This window comes from Rhinoderma darwinii, chromosome 3, assembly GCF_050947455.1.
Source record: "Rhinoderma darwinii isolate aRhiDar2 chromosome 3, aRhiDar2.hap1, whole genome shotgun sequence".
Lineage (NCBI taxonomy): Eukaryota > Metazoa > Chordata > Amphibia > Anura > Rhinodermatidae > Rhinoderma > Rhinoderma darwinii.
The window spans coordinates 184,248,759-184,266,774 of record NC_134689.1 but is presented as its reverse complement, the minus strand read 5'-3'; the positions used below and the strand labels follow the sequence as shown (position 1 = coordinate 184,266,774).

The 18,016-nt window shown below is 42.5% G+C and overlaps 1 protein-coding gene across 6 annotated transcripts in view; it reads left to right on the top strand.

Annotated features, from left to right (window-relative positions):
- The first annotated feature begins 253 nt into the window (after positions 1-253).
- ANKRD26 (ankyrin repeat domain containing 26) overlaps positions 254-18,016 on the top strand; it is a 99,967-nt gene continuing 82,204 nt past the window's right edge. For 5 of the 6 annotated variants that reach the window (XM_075857137.1, XM_075857138.1, XM_075857136.1 and 2 more), the window contains exons 1-4: positions 254-817; positions 14,091-14,205; positions 14,314-14,487; positions 16,133-16,239. In XM_075857137.1, the coding sequence (XP_075713252.1) occupies positions 609-817; positions 14,091-14,205; positions 14,314-14,487; positions 16,133-16,239 (605 nt within the window). In that variant the 5' untranslated portion in view covers positions 254-608. The remainder of the gene's footprint in view (positions 818-14,090; positions 14,206-14,313; positions 14,488-16,132; positions 16,240-18,016) is intronic. The other variant, XM_075857139.1, reaches the window with a different exon arrangement.

The following is an 18,016-nucleotide window of genomic DNA, read 5'->3' as shown; positions in this document are numbered from 1 at the left end:
ACATTCCCTCTATTATTATATGAATGGACTGTCATATTTCCCCATTGCTTTTTGTCGTTTTCCCTCCTCGTTGGTACTGGAATATGTTACTTTACGTTTAAGAACAGAATTGGTTTTTATTCGTCATACAGTAACTAGCATGAACCTGTTCCTGCAGAATGTCACACAAGCATCAGCGAACGCTGTGAAACACTCCAGCAAGCCGCGCCACGTGACCGCCGCGCCTGCGCTTTGCACACACAGGAAGTCAATCATCTTCCAAGCCAGTCATGTGACCGGCTTCTAGCTTCAACCTTTCTGTCTGCCTCACGGTCTCTTCAATGGGCGGAGCTTCTGCAATGCGCCTCGTCGCTTAGCTGGAACTGCTCCTAATTGGTTCTTGCCTATAGTAAGCGTGCGACGCTTGGTGGCGGGGCGGGACTTAGCAACTGGTTTGTGTGCCCTGGGGTGGTTACGGAGGGGACCGTTGGTGATGTTGTGATCCGGACTTCTACCCTCGGCATGGAACGCTCCCTTGTACTAATGTGAGTGTACGTTGCGTACGCTATAAGCCGGGTCACTGCCTTGTCCTACTCCAGCACTTCTGGACCCGCTGAGTAAACGGGGAGATGAAGAAGATATTCGGGTTCGGGAGGAAGAAGAAGAAGAGTGGTCCCTCCTCCAGCACATCGGAGACCGGCAGCGTACTCTCCGCAGGCTACGAGCTGAAGGATAAAGACCTAAGCAAGTTCCACCGAGCTGCCTTCTCCGGGGATGTGGCCAAGATCAGGCAGCTGCTGCACAAGCACGATACCAACCAAGTGGACAAGGAGAACAGGTGAGCAAGGACTCTGATAGTAAAGCTGCCATGCATTCCCACATACAGCTGGCCTGGGGGCTTCTAATAGCGGAGCACCACAAGTTCCAGCATACCCTACCAGTGCTACCTGTGACCCCAAGTAAAGTTGCATTTATGGTACCAGAACGGTGTATGGGGGAATTTGTCAGACCTTTATCAAGGTGTAACGATCAACAACGTCTTAGTGACATATCAGAAGTTTTGATTGGTGGGGGTCCGAGCACTGACACCCCCACCAATAGCTAAAACGAAGCCGCAGACTTGTTTGTGCGAGAGCTCAGCCGCTTCGCTTCTGTTTGGCTTTTTCCGGAATGACGATGTATCATTGTACGGACTCAACGGAAAGTCTATGAGCCCGTACTCCGATACATCGGCATTCCGGAAAAAAACGAACAGAAACAAAGTGGCACATCGCTCACAGGAGCGCTTCTGCGGCTTCGTTTTAGTGATCGGTGCGGGTCTCAGTGCTCGGACCCCCACCAATCCAATCTTCTGACATGTCACTATGACATGTCAGAAGTTTGAGCGTTTAGTTACTGTTTAAAAAGGGTATTTTATTTATTTTCCTCCCCTATTCTAAAACCATGACTTTTTTTTTATTTTTCCATCAATATAGCCGTATAAGGGTTTTTGTTTTTTTTTGCGGGACGAGTTGTAGTTTTTAATAGTACCATTTATTGTACCCTATAATGTAGTGGGAAACTGGAAACCAATTCTCTGTGGGGTAGAAAAGGAAAAAAATCAGCAATTCATCCATTATTTTTATTGCTCTCGTTTTTACAGCATTCACCATGCGGTAAAATTGACACGTTAAGGGCCGGCTCACATCAGCGTTGGCTTTCCGTTCAGGGGCTCCGTTGGAGGTTTCCTTCGGGTGAACCCCCCCAACGGAAAATCAGACGGAAACCACAGCTTCCGTTTGCATCACCAGTGATATCAATGGTGACGGAAACATTGCTAATGGTTTTCCGTTTGTCACCGTTCCGGCGGCAGGTAGCAGTTTTTTCGATTGAATCAATAGCGCAGTCGACTGTCGACCAAAGGTTTCCGTTTCCATCACCATTGATTTCAATGTTGACGGAACCGGCGCCAATGGTTTCAGTTGGTCTCTGTTGTGCAAGGGTTGAGCTGCGCTATTGATTCCGTCGAAAAAACGGAAACCTGCTGGAACGGAAACCATGAACGGAAAGCCAACGCTGATGTGAACAGGCCCTTACTGTATTGTGCAGGTCAATACAATTACGGCAATACTAAATTTCGATTGTTTCCTTTTTGTTTTGCTACTTTTACAAAGAAAAAAAAGGTTTGTTTTGTCGCCATATTCCGAGAGCAATGACTTTTTTCTGTTGATGGAGAGGTGTGAGGGCTTTTTTTTTTGCGGGGCGATCTGTCGTTTTTTATTGGTACTATTTTAGGGTACATACAACTTTTTGCATGGATGGCCAGAGATCCATCTTATTGATTAAGAGGCGTGCACCCCATAATAAATTAGGTGCATCTTATTCCAGCGTGATTTAGATTAAAGCGGCTGTCCAGGCACGGGCAGTTTTTCATACTGACAGGATAGGTCATCAGTATATGATCGGTGGGGAGTTACAGCATGGCCACCATACAGTGTAGGGACTTATCTGCTTCCGACCCCTACCCGAATGCAGTCGGAACAGGTGATTGTTCAGGGTCTGGGTGTTTGCTCCCCCCCCCCCCCCCCCACTGGATTTTTTACTTGGGATTTTTTTTATTTTTTATTCTAAACTTTATTAAACTCTTTTTTTATTTACTTTTTTTTTTTTAAGTCCCACTAGGGGACTTTTCTGTGCTTTTATAATACACTGCAATACTTATGTATTACTGTCTCTCAGTATAAAACGGACAGCCATCTGTTAGGCCATCAACTAGAGGCAGACCTGGGGGCCTTTGTTAGACGAGCGGGATTGATACTGATATCAATCCCGGCCGCTCGAGCAGGTCCGCCCTACCTTCGGTAGCTGAGAGCAGGGAGGTTTAGCTGCTCCCGGCGGTGTTTATTTATTCCGATGCAGCGTTGTAAAAAAATAAACTTAATCAGAATAAAGTCCTTTAGTGGCCGCGGTAAAAACACCTATGGGCGGTCACTAACGGGTTAAGACTGGCATATAAAGCGCCAGTCTTAATTGGTTTAGCACCGGGCTATTTTGAGCCTTCAGGACCAGACACTATAGCCATTTTTAGCATGTGTTAGTTAAATGGCTATAACTTTTTCTATGTGTTGACTTAGCAACGTGATTTTTGCAATGTTTGTTTTGTAAACAATGCAGGTTTTGTTTTTTATCACTTTTAGGCCTCATTTACACGAGCGTAATATACGCGCGTGCTTTTCACGCGTGTCTTACGCACCTATATTACTCTATGGGGCAGTGCAGACGATGCATGAATTTTGCGCTGCGCGAGTGCGTGGCGTAAAACTCACGACATGTTCTATAATCGTGCGTTTTTCGCGCATCACGCACCCATTGAAGTCAATGGGTGCGTGAAAACCACGCATGCCGCACGGAAGCACTTCCGTGCGAATTGCGTGATTCGCGCAAGAGCTGTCAAACTGAATGTAAACAGAAAAGCACCACATGCTTTTCTGTTTACAAACATCCGAACGGAGTGAGCGAACCGAACTTTACCGGGTTCGGCCGAACTCGTTTTGACCGAACCCGGCAGGAGACAGTCACTGTGCAGGGTGCTGAAAGAGTTAAACTGGTTCAGCACCCTGGACAGTGACTTCCGATTCCAATATAGGTGAACGTGTCAAAAAAAAAAAAAATTCTGACTTGCCGATAACTCCCGGCTTCTTCCTCCAGTCTGACCTCCCGGGATGACAATTCAGTCCAAGTGACAGCTGCAGCCAAGCACAGGCTGCAGCGGTCACATGGACTGCCGCGTCATCCAGGGAGGTGGGGCCAGATGTCAAGAGAGGCGCGTCACCAAGGACGCGTCACCAAGGCAACGGCCGGGAAGTTCTCGGTAAGTACGAACCTCCTTTTTTTTTTTAAACAGGTTACGCGATATGGTGATCGGAATGCAGTGTTGAGGGTGCTGAAAGAGTTACTGCCGATCAGTTAACTCTTTCAGCACCATGGACAGTGAATGACGTCGACTAGCCTCATCTCTATGATGGCGGCTGCGCGAAAATCACGCAGCCGCGCATCATACACGGATGACACACAGAGCTGTCAAGTGCCTTTTGCGCACGCAAAACGCTGCGTTTTTTGCGCGCGCAAAACGCACACGCTCGTGTAAATGAGGCCTTATACGCATCCTTTTTTCTTTTTAGAAGTTTTTAGGCTCATAGTTTGAAAATAATAGTAAAAAAAATAAGATTTTTTGCTTTTTAGCTAATTTATTCTGGTAATAATATAGCATTATCCTGAAATAGATCTTTTTTTTTTTTTGTGACTGTCTACCGTAAATTTTTATATTACGTGTCTGTTTTAATGTAATGTGGTCAGGGCTAGTGTTATGATAATGACTGGCAAGTGGCATGTTTTTTCTTTTGGGTGGGTACTTTATGTGTATTTATTTTATTTTAAACTTATTTTTTTTATTTTTTTTTTACCTATTATTATTATTATTATTATTATGGCCTGTCCTTCAAACGTCAGAAAATACTTTTTTTATTTTTTTTTAACAACGTCTCCAAGAGCTTAGGCTTTGTTCACATCTCCTTCAGGGCTCCGTTCCGTCTGAGCTTTCCGTCGGAACGGAGCCCTGACTGACGCAAACTGAAACCAAAGGTTTCCGTTTCCATCACAATTGATTTCAATATTGACGGAATGTTTTCAATTTGTCTCCGTTGTGCAAGGGTTCTGACGGCAGTGAACTGCGCTATTGATTCCATCGAAAAAAACGGAAACCTGCCGGAACGGTGACAAACGGAAACCATTAGCAATGTTTCCGTCACCATTGATATCAATGGTGATGCAAACGGAAGCTGTGGTTTCCATTTGACTTTCCGTTGCGGGGTTCCACGGCAGAAACCTCCGACGGAACCCCTGAACAGAAAGCGAACGCTGATGTGAACCGGCCCTTAGATAGCAATTAAACCATATTTTATTTGTTTTCATGCAGGACATGTCAAAGGGTTAACTTCTTGCAACTGTATAAATCTTTCCATAGTGTTTCCCCTGCGTGTAGGATTCACTCCTGATTTTGGCTTACAAAAACTGATGCAAAATTCGGACCAAATCTGCAGTATTTACACTTGGGCGTCTTGGTATTCTGTAAAATACATGTTAGGACTGCTCAGTGATATGCATGCATCTAGATTTTGGGCACCGTGCTTTTGAGACCTTGTTCTCTACCAGTGCCACAGGAACTAAGGGCTCGTACGTTGGAAGACTCCTTTTGGGGCCTGCCGCCGAAACTCCAGCCAAGAATACTGGAAACAATGGTGCATCGTGCTGCGCTACTATTTCCGGTAAAATCAGACACCCCGACAGGAGCCATTAAAGTCAATGGGTTTCGTTGGCCGCCGGTGGTGTCCGTAATTCTACGGAATCCGGCGCTTCCAGTATTTCTGTTATTCTGCTCTTGTAACAGAGCAGGATCCACCTTATCACATCTAAGTCATGAACTTAGATGCGATAGATAACAGGTGGATCCTTCTTGTCCGAGACACGAGGGCTTTCCGACACTGAACCCGTCTGGTCCGCGGGACTGACGGATTCAGTGAATAGCGCTAGATACAGCTGTTTTGTATTCTCTATACAGAACAGCTGTATCTAAAAAAAAAAAAAGTTAACATTTTTACTAAAAAGTATTTACAAAGTCACACAAAACACACTGATACTTTTTTATTCAAAAACATTTTTTTTGCCTTTCAAATGTTTCAATAGCCTTTAAAACACTTTAGGTTGGCGAAAACATTTAAAGGTATTTTGCAGTTTCAGGTAAATAAAGCGTAATCATTGTATAATGAAAAGTTATCTTTGGGTTGTGGAAATTAGGTTAGGACCTTAATCTGCATATAAGTGTAATGGGATTACTTTCTTATCTGGTCACGGTGTGGCTACAGGTTAATGATGTCACACGTTGTCACTAATAACACGCTCCTCATAGTACACAGTTCCCCTCTATGATTGAGGCATCTTTAGTGTACACGTTGCCATGGTAACCACTTGCAAACTGTCAATTGTCCAAAGTTCGAGTTTATCTGCACTTGCGTGTCTTGTACAACAATTGATCTGCGCGCTCACATTCCATTTACTGCATTCTGAACAGGTTTCATGTTGACCCTATTATTTTCATGTCCTGTTTTATAGTTTTTATTGGCAGCTTCTGTATGTTTTTATTATACTTCTATATTTCAAAAGTAGCTGTAACTGCATTGTAATACATAGTCTACTCACGTCCTTCTTTATTTTACACAAACCGAAAATGCTTATGAGGATGGGGTTGTAACCCCTTTTATATCTGTATATCAGGCTGCAATTGTTACATGCCAGATTGTGAAATATAACTGTGTGAACTTAGCCGAAGACCACATTCGCAATGGTTGCAGATTGTGGCATTGTAAATCTGCACAGAAAATACCTTCTATACAAGAGATTGAGACAGAACAAAATCTGTCAGTTTTAGGACACGCTGCAGGAATATAAATACGCAGCATAATCTTTCCTTTGTGGATTCCTCTTGAAAATGTCGCATTTTCCCCTCATTTATTAACGTTTTAGAATTAACCCAGACAGCCATACGTTTAGCGGAATTACGTTGCGCCCCATTTCATACAAAAATGTCCCTTGGGACCACCCTATATTAACCAGAGTGAAGAGTCATTATAAAGCTAAGTTCACACATAACGGATTGGCTGCAGGGAAATCCACAGCAGCAAATACGTACCAAATCATGTGGATTTCCCTGCAGACAACAGCTGAGTGTCTAAAAAAAACACAAACCCAAAACCCTATACCTTCCTCCCCTGGCACTCTCATGGCAACACTTCCTTGGTTACCCAACCACTGGTCTGGTATACAGAGGCTACGGGGAACCAGGGAAGTGTTGCCACAGGAGTACCAGATGATGGTATGGAGTATAGTGTAGTACAGGGGTCGGCAACATGTGTCACCCGTGCCACAGCTGGCACGTGGTTCTTCGATCTCCGGCATACTCTCCTCTCCCCGTGTCCAGGGCCATTGTATGCTGCGGCGCTGAACACTTGGGGAGAGAACGGAGCACCGCTTTCTTAGGAGACCAGAACGGCGCTTCAGTTTCCACTTGCTTATCTATCACTGATAAACAGGAGTGCAGAGCTGTTCTTCATTCTGCGTTTCTCGGTGCTGAACACTGGGTGGCGCCGTGTTTTGTGTTAGGAAAGCACACAATTAAGCAGCGCTCTTTCCCTCGGTGTTCAGCGCTGACAAGTGTATAATGAAGTGCCGCTCTCTGTCCTGGCTACCGATCACTGGTCTCTGTAAAAGTAAGTTGAAGTCCCTCTAGAAATCAATGCCAAAGTGACAAAGATTTTTACAACTTTGTCTGCCCCAACGAAATGCCGGGCAGCTCTTTTCACTATGTATGTCGCCCGCCCCCAAGGAAATCTCTCTGCCAGCTTTTTCTCTTTTTTTTTTTTTTTTGGGTTAATTTATTTTTACAAAATTAAAATATTGTTTTTACTGGAAAAAGGGGATTGTATTGTTTTTTTACTACAGGCAATTTTTTTGAAGTACAATTTATTTTCTTTATTTTTTGGGTCTCACTAAGGCTACGTTTACACCTGGGTCGGGGCGCCGTTCATGGGTTTCGTCTGAGCTTTCCGTCAGGGGAACCCATGAACGGAAACTAAACGGGCAGGGTTGTCGACTCCCGCAACCCCCCCCACTCTTTGCTTTGGCCATTGAAATACTAGCCATCAAGATTAGGAAAAACCCTGAGATCGAGGGGTTTGGAGTGAAGGGAAGAGAGGACAAAATAGCATTGTATGCTGATGACCTTCTCCTGTTTCTGTGGGACACGGAGGAGAGTTTGGGGAGAGTAATGGAAGAAATGAGAAGTTGGGAGATCTTCGGGTTTGAAGATAAATTGGGTCAAATCTGTTTTACTTCCTCTTGACCTGAGCCTAAGATTGAATACAGAAGTGCAACAGGTAACACGAGGAGGTTCTTGCAGATATCTGGGGGTGAATCATTCGGCTGACCCCGGGTTGTACACGAATTTGAACGTCACCCCTCTGCTGGAAAAAATCAAAAGCAAAATTAGTGCATGGAACAGACTTTCACTTTCCACTAATAAAGATGGTATTACTCCCACAAATTTATGTATATTCTCAGTAACTCCCCAGTGTGGATAAGGGATAAAATATTTTTAAAAAAATAGATAAATTACTCAGTGAGTTGATATAGAATAGGAAGAGGGTTCGTATAAAGGTGAAAATCATGACACTCCAGGAAGAAACGGGGGGATTGGATATACCATATCTGTTTCATTACTTTTTGGCTGCACATTTGTTTTCCCTAATAAAATGGAAATTTTTTTGAATACACAGGATGGAGTGGCACAAAGTATTTTGGATGTTTTAGAAATGAAGTCAAATAAAATGGCTCCTAAAAATTCACTCATGTGATTATCGGGGAGGGTTTGAAATCACTCTAAAAAGATAGTCGGGGCGGAAGGATCCTTAGATATTACTCCGATATTTTTTAATGATTCTCTTACAGAGGTGATAAAAGTGCCGGATCCAGGTTCTTGGGTTGCTAAAATAAAAAATAAGGTAAATGAGTGCCGTTCGCCATGCTATTTCGTAGATTGGCGCTTGTTAGGGCCTGTTCATATCCGCTTTTCCTTTCCATTGAGGGGCTCCGTTGGAGGTTTCCATTGGGTTAAAGAGGCTCTGTCACCAGATTTTTCAACCCCTATCTGCTATTGCAGCAGATCGTCGCTGCAATGTAGATTACAGTAACGTTTTTATTTTTTTAAAAACGAGCATTTTTGGCCAAGTTATGACCATTTTTGTAGTTATGCAAATGAGGCTTGCAAAAGTCCAAGTGGGTGTGTTTAAAAGTAAAAGTCCAACTGGGCATGTATTATGTGTGTTACATCGGGGCGTTTTTAATACTTTTACTAGCTGGGCGTTCTGATGAGAAGTATCATCCTCTTCTCTTCAGAACGCCCAGCTTCTGACAGTGCAGACACAGCGTGTTCTCGAGAGATCACGCTGTGACGTCACTCACAGGTCCTGCATCGTGTCAGACGAGCGAGGACACATCGGCACCAGAGGCTACAGTTGATTCTGCAGCAGCATCAGCGTTTGCAGGTAAGTAGCTACATCGACTTACCTGCAAACGCCGATGCTGCTGCAGAATCAACTGTAGCCTCAGGTGCCGATGTGTCCTCGCTCGTCTGACACGATGCAGGACCTGTGAGTGACGTCACAGCGTGATCTGGCAGAAGCTGGGCGTTCTGAAGAGAAGTGGATGATACTTCTCATCAGAGCGCCCAGCTAGTAAAAGTATTAAAAACGCCCCGATGTACACACATAATACACGCCCACTTGGACTTTTACTTTTAAACACACCCAGTTGTACTTTTGCAAGCCTCATTTGCATAAATACAAAAATGGTCATAACTTGGCCAAAAATGCTCGTTTTTTAAAAATAAAAACGTTACTGTAATCTACATTGCAGCGCCGATCTGCTGCAATAGCAGATAGGGGTTGCAAAATCTGGTGACAGAGCCTCTTTAACCCCTCAACGGAAAGGCAAATGGAAACTTTAGCTTCCGTTTGCATCACCATTGATTTCAATGGTGACGGAAACTTTGCTAAAGGTTTCCGTTTGTCACCGTTGTTTACAGTGTTCCGTTGTTTTTGACGCAATCAATAGTGCAGTCGATCTACACAGCCAGGCTCCTGCCCCAACTGCCGGAATCAAAGCGCTCTCTGTTTTCGACAGTTTAACCCGTTAGATGCCGCTGTCAATAGCGGCATCTAATGTGTTTGACAGAAGGAGGGAGGGATCTCACTCTTTCACCCCATTGGTGGCCTAATAGATTGGCAGTTTTACCCTGACAGGCTATTACTGTTTATACTAAGTATATCAAAGCATTATATCTGCGATCAGATCGCACAGTAAAGTTCCCTAGTGGGACAAAAAAAAAAGTAAAATAGTTAAATAAAGTTTATGAAAAAAAAAAAAAAATTGCAGTAAAAATAAACTTTTTTTCCCCAAAAAGTTTTTTTTTTTTTTTAGTAAAAGTGTAAAAAAATTAATTACACACATATGGTATCGGCGAGATCATAACGACTCAAACAATATAGTTAACACATTAATTAAACCGCCGGGTGGATGGCATCCCAAAAAATACGCAAAAAACAATGGCAAAATTCCTTTTTTTTTATTTTTTCCTCCCATTCCCCCCATAAAAAATAAAAAAAAAGTTAATCAATAAGTCCCATGTACCCCAAAATACTACCAATGAAAACTACACATTGTCCTGCAAAAAACAAGCCCGCATCGATGGAATAATAAAAAAGTTACGGCTCTTGGAATGCGGCGATGCAAAAACAAGTAATTTTTTTTTAAAGGGTTTTTATTTTGCAAGCGTAGGAAAACATAAAACCTCTACATATTTGGTATCCCGTAATCGTGCCGACCCATAGAATAAAGACATGTTATTTATGCCGCGTAGTGAACAGCGTAAATTTATAACGTGAAAATCAGCGCAGGAATATCTGCTTATTTTCAATTTTTTCCTAAAATAAAGTTAATACAAGTTAATCAATATATTATATGCACCCAAAAATGGTACAATTGAAAAATACAACTCGTCCCACAAAAAACAAGCCCTTATACGGCTATGTCGATGGAATAAAAAAAAGGTTACGTCTCTTAGAAATGGACAGTGAAAAAACTAAAAATAATCCTTGGTCATTGAGGTGTAAAAAGGCTTGGTCATTCAGGGGTTAATAAAGCAGCTCAATTTATAAACAGGCAGAGACTTCTAAGCTTTATTTCTAAAGTGGAATTTTCCTTAAAAAGCTGCAATTTCTGAGTTCATGATATTATTTTGTGTAAGACAATATTTAGCATATTCCATTCGTTTAATGTGTGTTTATACTATACATTTCCTAATTAATCATCATGGTTATTCATACACTCCAGATACTTCAGCTGCAGTTTGTGATTCGGGTTTGCTGAGCCATGTAATGGTTGTTATAGAAACCAAATGTGTGATAAGAGCATCATTCTGACATAAGAACCCTTCACTGATCCGCACTGGTATATGTCATCGCAACAATTTCATAAATATTTTTTGGACTCCTATGTAGGGTTGTCACGATACCAGAATTTGGACTTCGATACCGATACTTTGTGTAGTGTTGCGATTCTCGATACCGAAACGATACTTTGCCGACAATAATAATAAAAAAAAGTTCTTCCATTTTCTGATGTGAGGCGCGTGGTGTGATGAATTTTGAACATCTATGTGCCTCACATTAATAATAATTAACCCCATCGTGTTTCTCAGTCGTAATTGACAACATTGGGTTAATGTGTGAGGTACATGATTGGGGTTCATTATACTTCCATGTGCCTCACATTAATAGTAAAGTCATAACCCCTCGTGCCTCACATTAACAAGCGAGTAGTTTTTATTTTATTTTTTACAGTGTACACATCATAGATTACGCTATTAATTTTTTGTGCAGTTTATTACGGTCGCGCCGATACCGAATATGTGTATATTTTATGTATTGAGACATTCATTTTAGGGTATGGGCACACTATAACGACCATTACGGCTGAAATTACGGAGCTGTTTTCAGGAGAAAACAGCTCCGTCATTTCAGACGTAATTGCTCATACTCGCATTTTACGAGGCGTCATTGACGGCCGTAATTTGGAGCTGTTCTTCTTTGGATTCAATGAAAAACGGCTCAAATTACGTCCCAAGAAGTGTCCTGCACTTCTTTGCTGAGGCTGTTATTTTACGCGCCGCCTTTTGACTGCGACGCGTAAAATGACAGGTCGTCAGCACAGTACGTCTGCAAACCCATTCAAATGAATGGGCAGATGTTTGCCGACGTATTGGAGCCGTATTTTCAGGCGTAAATCGAAGGATAATACGCCTCGTTTATGCCTGAAAAATAGGTCGTGTGAACCCAGCCATAATGTTGTAGAAAAAAAAAAAACTTTTCTAATTTTTGGTTTTGCATTCAAATTTTTATGTAAAAAGTAGTCCCTTACTAATATACTTTAATTAAAAATTCGGTACTAAATGATGCCGTTCAAACTCAGTGAATTGTTCCCGGAAGTCCTGAAGCTCTTCTAATATTGATGACTCGCCGACACATCCCCACGTGACTGAAGGCTTGCTTCCTGTGCTTTTTCTGTCGGAGTGTTATCAATGGCATGACTGCAAGGGGCTGTCACATTGCCTATTGCAGGAGTCCCCGAGCAGAGCATCAGCTATCACTTTGCTTCAGACTCCAGCACTGCTCCTAATATTTGGTCAGTGACTTCAGGGGTTTCCTATAACTGGAGTTCCCGAGCAGAGCATCAGCTGATGCTCTGCCCGGGGACTCTAGCACTGCTGCCGACATTACTGTCCGTATATGGACAGTGACGTTGGCAGCAGTGCTGGAGTCCCCTGGTCGGGGACTCCAGTGATAGGAAACCCCTGAAGTCACTGTCCATATAAGAACAGTGATGTCGGCAGCAGTACTGAAGTCCCCGAGCAGCTCATCAGCTGATGCTCTGCCTGGGGACTCCCATACTGCTGCCGACATCACTGTCCATAAATGACATTGATCGGTGCTCGCTGCACCAGCCGATTATCGGCAAGTGTAATATGGTCTTATCTCTAGAACGACGGAATGAATAGCGGAGTCGACTGCGCTATTGATTCCGTCGGAAAAACGAAAACCTGCTGGAATGGTGACGAACGGAAACCATTAGCAATGTTTCCGTCGCCATTGATATAAATGGTGACGGAAACAGAAGCTGTGGTTTGTTTGACTTTCTGTTGCGGGGTTCACCCGACGGAAACCTCCGATGGAACCCCGGAACGGAAAGCCAACGGTGATGTGAACAGCTTCTTAGACGAAATACTCCTGTGGCCCGACCTGCTGAAATCTCTCAACAGAACCAAGCCTGTGGATTTCAGCATTCTCATAAATTGAATCCCTTTCGGAACAGTCATCCCTCCAAAAAGCAACCTGCAGTTGGACTTTATTGGATATGTCGGCTTCATATCAGTAGGAAATTTTAGTTTTTACCACACACACACAAATGGACCAGTGTGAACCCGGGGAACTCTACTATTCTATATTATAAAAGTGAATGTCTGTTTGTCTGTCCTCTATAGGCATCCAAATGCCTGAACTATTTAACCCCAAATTTGGCACATGGGTACATCGGTTGTTCAGGAAGGTTTTTGTAAAAGTCCTGACCTTGCTGTTCTGTTATTAGCCGTGATCACGATCCAATACTATATTTGCTTTTATAGTAGAGATGTTTTTATCTGGCAGTAACAGGTAGTGCGCTTTACAAGATAATCTTAGATGGGAAGGTACAGGGGAGCGTTTAACCATAGCAACCAATCAGATTACTGATTGCCAGGAGGAAATCTTCATTACTAGCTGCAGAGACTCCTCTTGTCCAACTGCAATCTGATCAAATGCGTCATACTGCTGCTGAAACTCCTCAGTAAACTTGGGCTTTCTAAGCAACAGATCAGAAAGGTAGCTCTCAGAAGTGCAGAGACTCCTGCCCGAACCTAGGCCAGAAAGCAAGCTGATGGAACACCTCATGTTCAGCGTGCTAATGAGTGGGCTTTCATGCATGATGCGGTTTTCAATTATGATCCAACCATAGTCTATGGCCAACTGGTAATAAAACCAATGTTGTTAATCAACAGGCTCTGTCATCGTCTTATGACTCCATTTCCTACTAGTTTATCTGTTAGGTATTTAGGAAGTTAAAATTGAAATAAACAGTGTGGAACTGCCGGGGTATATAGGGCTACCAGCGATTTCCCTGTAAACCAAGAAAATATGAGGGCATGGATTGGCCTCCTGGGCACCCTTGGAACAAATCCAATGAACACACACACACACAAACAGACAGACCGACACATTATACCCGGGCAGCGCCGGGTACTTTTCCTATATAATATAGATATGATAGATGGTAAGGAATCCCGGAGACTTAAAATTTAACACACAACTTGTTTTCTAGACTTTAAATAAGTATCTCTCATTCCAGAGTTTGTTCTCTCTTCTTCCTTTTAGGACACCTTTGCATCTTGCTTGTGCAAATGGACATCTAGACGTGGTGAAACTATTAGTAGAAAACAAGGCAAAATTAAATGTTTGTGACCATGATAATCGATCTCCTCTAATGAAGGTATGTGTCGCTGCCCGCTACATTTTGTTAATAATCTGAAGATACATGGTGCACCTTTCTGTTATAACAATTGGCAATGCTTTGAATTCTGTTGTTTTTCATTTTTAGGCTATACAGTGTCAACACGAACCATGTGCAACTGTTTTGCTAGAACATGAAGCAGATCCGAACGTTGTAGATGTCAATGAAAACGCTGCACTTCATCTTGCTGCTCTTATTCCATCTATGTCCATAGCAGTTCAGCTGCTTGAACATGGGGCCAACATCAATGCAATAAATAAGGTAAGCAATGTGTTACATTTTGATATGTTAAAGAGGCTCTGTCACCAGATTATAAGTGCCCTATCTCCTACATTATCTGATCGGCGCTGTAATGTAGATACCAGCAGTGGTTTTTATTTTGAAAAACAATCATTTTTGAGCAAGTTATGAGCAATTTTAGATTTAGTTTCTTAATGCCCAACTGGGCGTGTTTTTACTTTTGACCAAGTGGGTGTTGTAATGAAGTGTATGAGGCTGACCAATCAGTGACCAATCAGTGACATACATTTCTCATTGTTCCAGCCCAGCATGATCCACAACACAGTGTGATTGTGCTGTGAAAGAAGCTGGGCTGGAACAATGAGAAGTGTATGATGCTGATTGGTCACTGATTAGTCAGCCTCATACACTTCATTACAACACCCACTTGGTCAAAAGTAAAAACACGCCCAGTTGGGCATTAAGAAACTAAATCTAAAATTGTTCATAACTTGCTCAAAAATTATCGTTTTTCAAAATAAAAACCACTGTTTTCTACATTACAGCGCCGATCAGATAATGTAGGAGATAGAGCACTTATAATCTGGTGACAGAGCCTCTTTAAACGTTGTGTCCATAAAGTATGAAAATTGTTGGACTTTAGGTTTAACCAAAGTGAGAAGATTCAGTAGACTTATGCGACTTCCTGGATAGAATAGAATGCCATTTCCTACCGTTGATGTGCTATTCTGGAAATTAGGTAGTCAGTCTGCTGTAATTTCACTGCTGAGGTTACTCACAAATTACTAGTATTAAAGAGGTTGTGCATCGCTCCCTCTCTTCCACCTGAACTGACATCGGGCATGGAGAGACACTGGTAAATGCCGGGCAGAACAGTTGCTGAGGTAACCGTCCGATCTCTGGCAGGTAATAGGATGCATGCATGATACCCGTCGGGTGGTTGTATTGGCAACTGTCTTATCCGGCATGCAGCTGCATCTCTCCCGGCCCAATGTCCGATTGGGCGGAAGAGAGAGGCGCTGCACAACCCCTTTAACTAAAATGAATCCGAGACAACAAGCTTATCCTGTTAACTTATAAACCCAGCAGTTTGGCAAAATGGCAAAGTGGTCCAAGCTTGGTGTTGTGTCTCAGTCCTATAGCATATGTCTCTTCCTATTTTACAATTTACAGAAAAAACAATGCATTCTTTGTTGGTGCTCACGATGGGAAGTCAGAATACTTTAATACAGCCTTTTCCTCCCCTCCATGTATATCATTCTACTTTCCTGTTCTTGCTTTGGAAGCACATATAGAAAAATTTGGCCCATACAGACGACAGCATGACCTGCAAATCCATGAAGCCATTCGATTTCCGTTCTTTCTTTTATTTGGTTGGCTGTTTCTTGTATGTTTTTGTTTTTTTTTTTTTTTTTCAGTCGACGTCCCTACTAGCTGTAGATGGGTAAGCTGATTTGGGGCGGTTGAAATCTTATATAGGGATTAGTGAAAACTAATGTAAAGGAAGTGGAGCAGTTGTCAGTGACAATCTGTCAGATCACATTATGAAAATTGTATTTGCACTAGTTTTTACAAAAAAATGTTTACATTTTCCTTATATGAAATGGGTGGAAGATCGTCTATGTTCAGAGTTTCCTTGAAAATCTCTTCACTTTGTTTTTTTAAGGTTGGCTGTACACCACTTATTCTAGCTGTTACTGAAAGTCATCAAGAAATGGTTGAGCTTTTAATCAAAGAAGGAGCCGATATAAATTCAAGAGACTGCAATGGAAGGTAAAACTATTCCTGATCAGATGGAGTTTCACCTTAAATAAATGCTTAGGTGTCATTGGGCAAAGAAGTAGACCCTCTTGCAGGGGAGATGACATAGTGGGTCTTCATGTATATATATAAAAAAAATTATTTTGAAGAACCGTTTACATTGTCGTCAATAGCAACCAATCAGAGTTCTGCTTTAATATTAAGTGTAGTCTAGAAGATGAAAATTGAAATATACCGTAGTTCTTATGAGCAAAGAGACCATTTTATCAATTTATTGAGCCGGTATATGTTTTCTATTATTCCCTATAGGGAAATAAATCTAATGTGACTTTGTGGTTAATGTGGAAAATCCACACATTGTGGAAGTAACTGCAATAGTTTTCAGCCGCATGCCCCCCCCCCCCCCCACCCCTCTCGGAAGTTTGACTCACTTCACTGCATAGCTCTAGCTTGGAGAACAAGTCCTACCACTGGCAATGAGAAGAAATCGCCATGATTTTATTTTTTTCAGAATGCAATGTTGTAATAGTCATGATCCCAAGTGGGAAGATCTATTATATGGTACAGAGCGAGCCGCCATCTCTTGATTTCAAAGCTGTATGTTTTTTGGTTGGAATATAGCTATCATTTCTTCTTTAGCTTATCAGAAAGTGGCACATAAATACCAGTCTTGGCAACTATAGACCTTTTGACACGTCATTACTTTTGAAGGTTTTTCTTTCATGTTTAGTAAGAGCTAGGCTGTGCCTTCTTATCATGACTCCTGGCTCCTTCTTTTTTTTTTTTTTTTTCTAAGCACACAAAAGTGTTCTATTATTTCTTTGTCTTCACTAGCAGCTCTATTTTCTGTTGCTATTACTTTTGTTACCTCTTTATTTAACTGTCTACCTATACTTTAAGCCTGGGTTCACACGAGCATGTTACGTCCGTAATGGATGGAACGTATTTCGGCCGCAAGTCCCGGACCGAACACAGTGCAGGGAGCCGGGCTCCTAGCATCATAGTTATGTACGACGCTAGGAGTCCCTGCCTCTCCGTGGAACTACTGTCCCGTACTGAATACATGATTACAGTACGGGACATTTCCCCCGCAGCGAGGCAGGGACTCCTAGCGTCGTACATAACTATGATGCTAGGAGCCCGACTCCCTGCAGTGTGTTCGGTCCGGGACTTGCGGCCGAAATACGTTCCGTCCATTACGGACCAAACATGGTCGTGTGAACCCAGCCTAAAGGTGTTGTCCAAATTGGCTAACTCCTGTGACCTATGTAGGGATCTATTCGCTCAAGATCTGGAAAGAGTGCGTTCTCACCACTTCACGGGCTGACTTAGTCTCTCCCATTCATTTACGGGCAGTGCATGTGATATTATGTTTTTTTTTCTGCAGGAAATCTGTAACTTCCACCAGCATCCCCCAGCAATATCCATTGTTGCTAGGGTTTTCAGCAGCCAGACCTGCATTGATTACTTGATTATCAGGGAAAATTTATTTTGAGAAACATTTGTCACGTTTCAATGGCTGCACATATCTGGCGTAGATTGTTAAATAACTACCACACACACACACACACACACACACACACACACACACACACACACACACACACACACACACACACACACACACACACCATTGCTGAATAGAATGTTACACTGTTTTATAAGGTCTGTTTCTTAAGGGCCTGTTCACATCAGTGTTGTCTTTCCGTTCAGGGGTTCCGTCTGAGATTTCCGTCGGATGAACCCCTCAATGGAAAGACAAACGGAAACCTTATCTTCCGTTTGCATC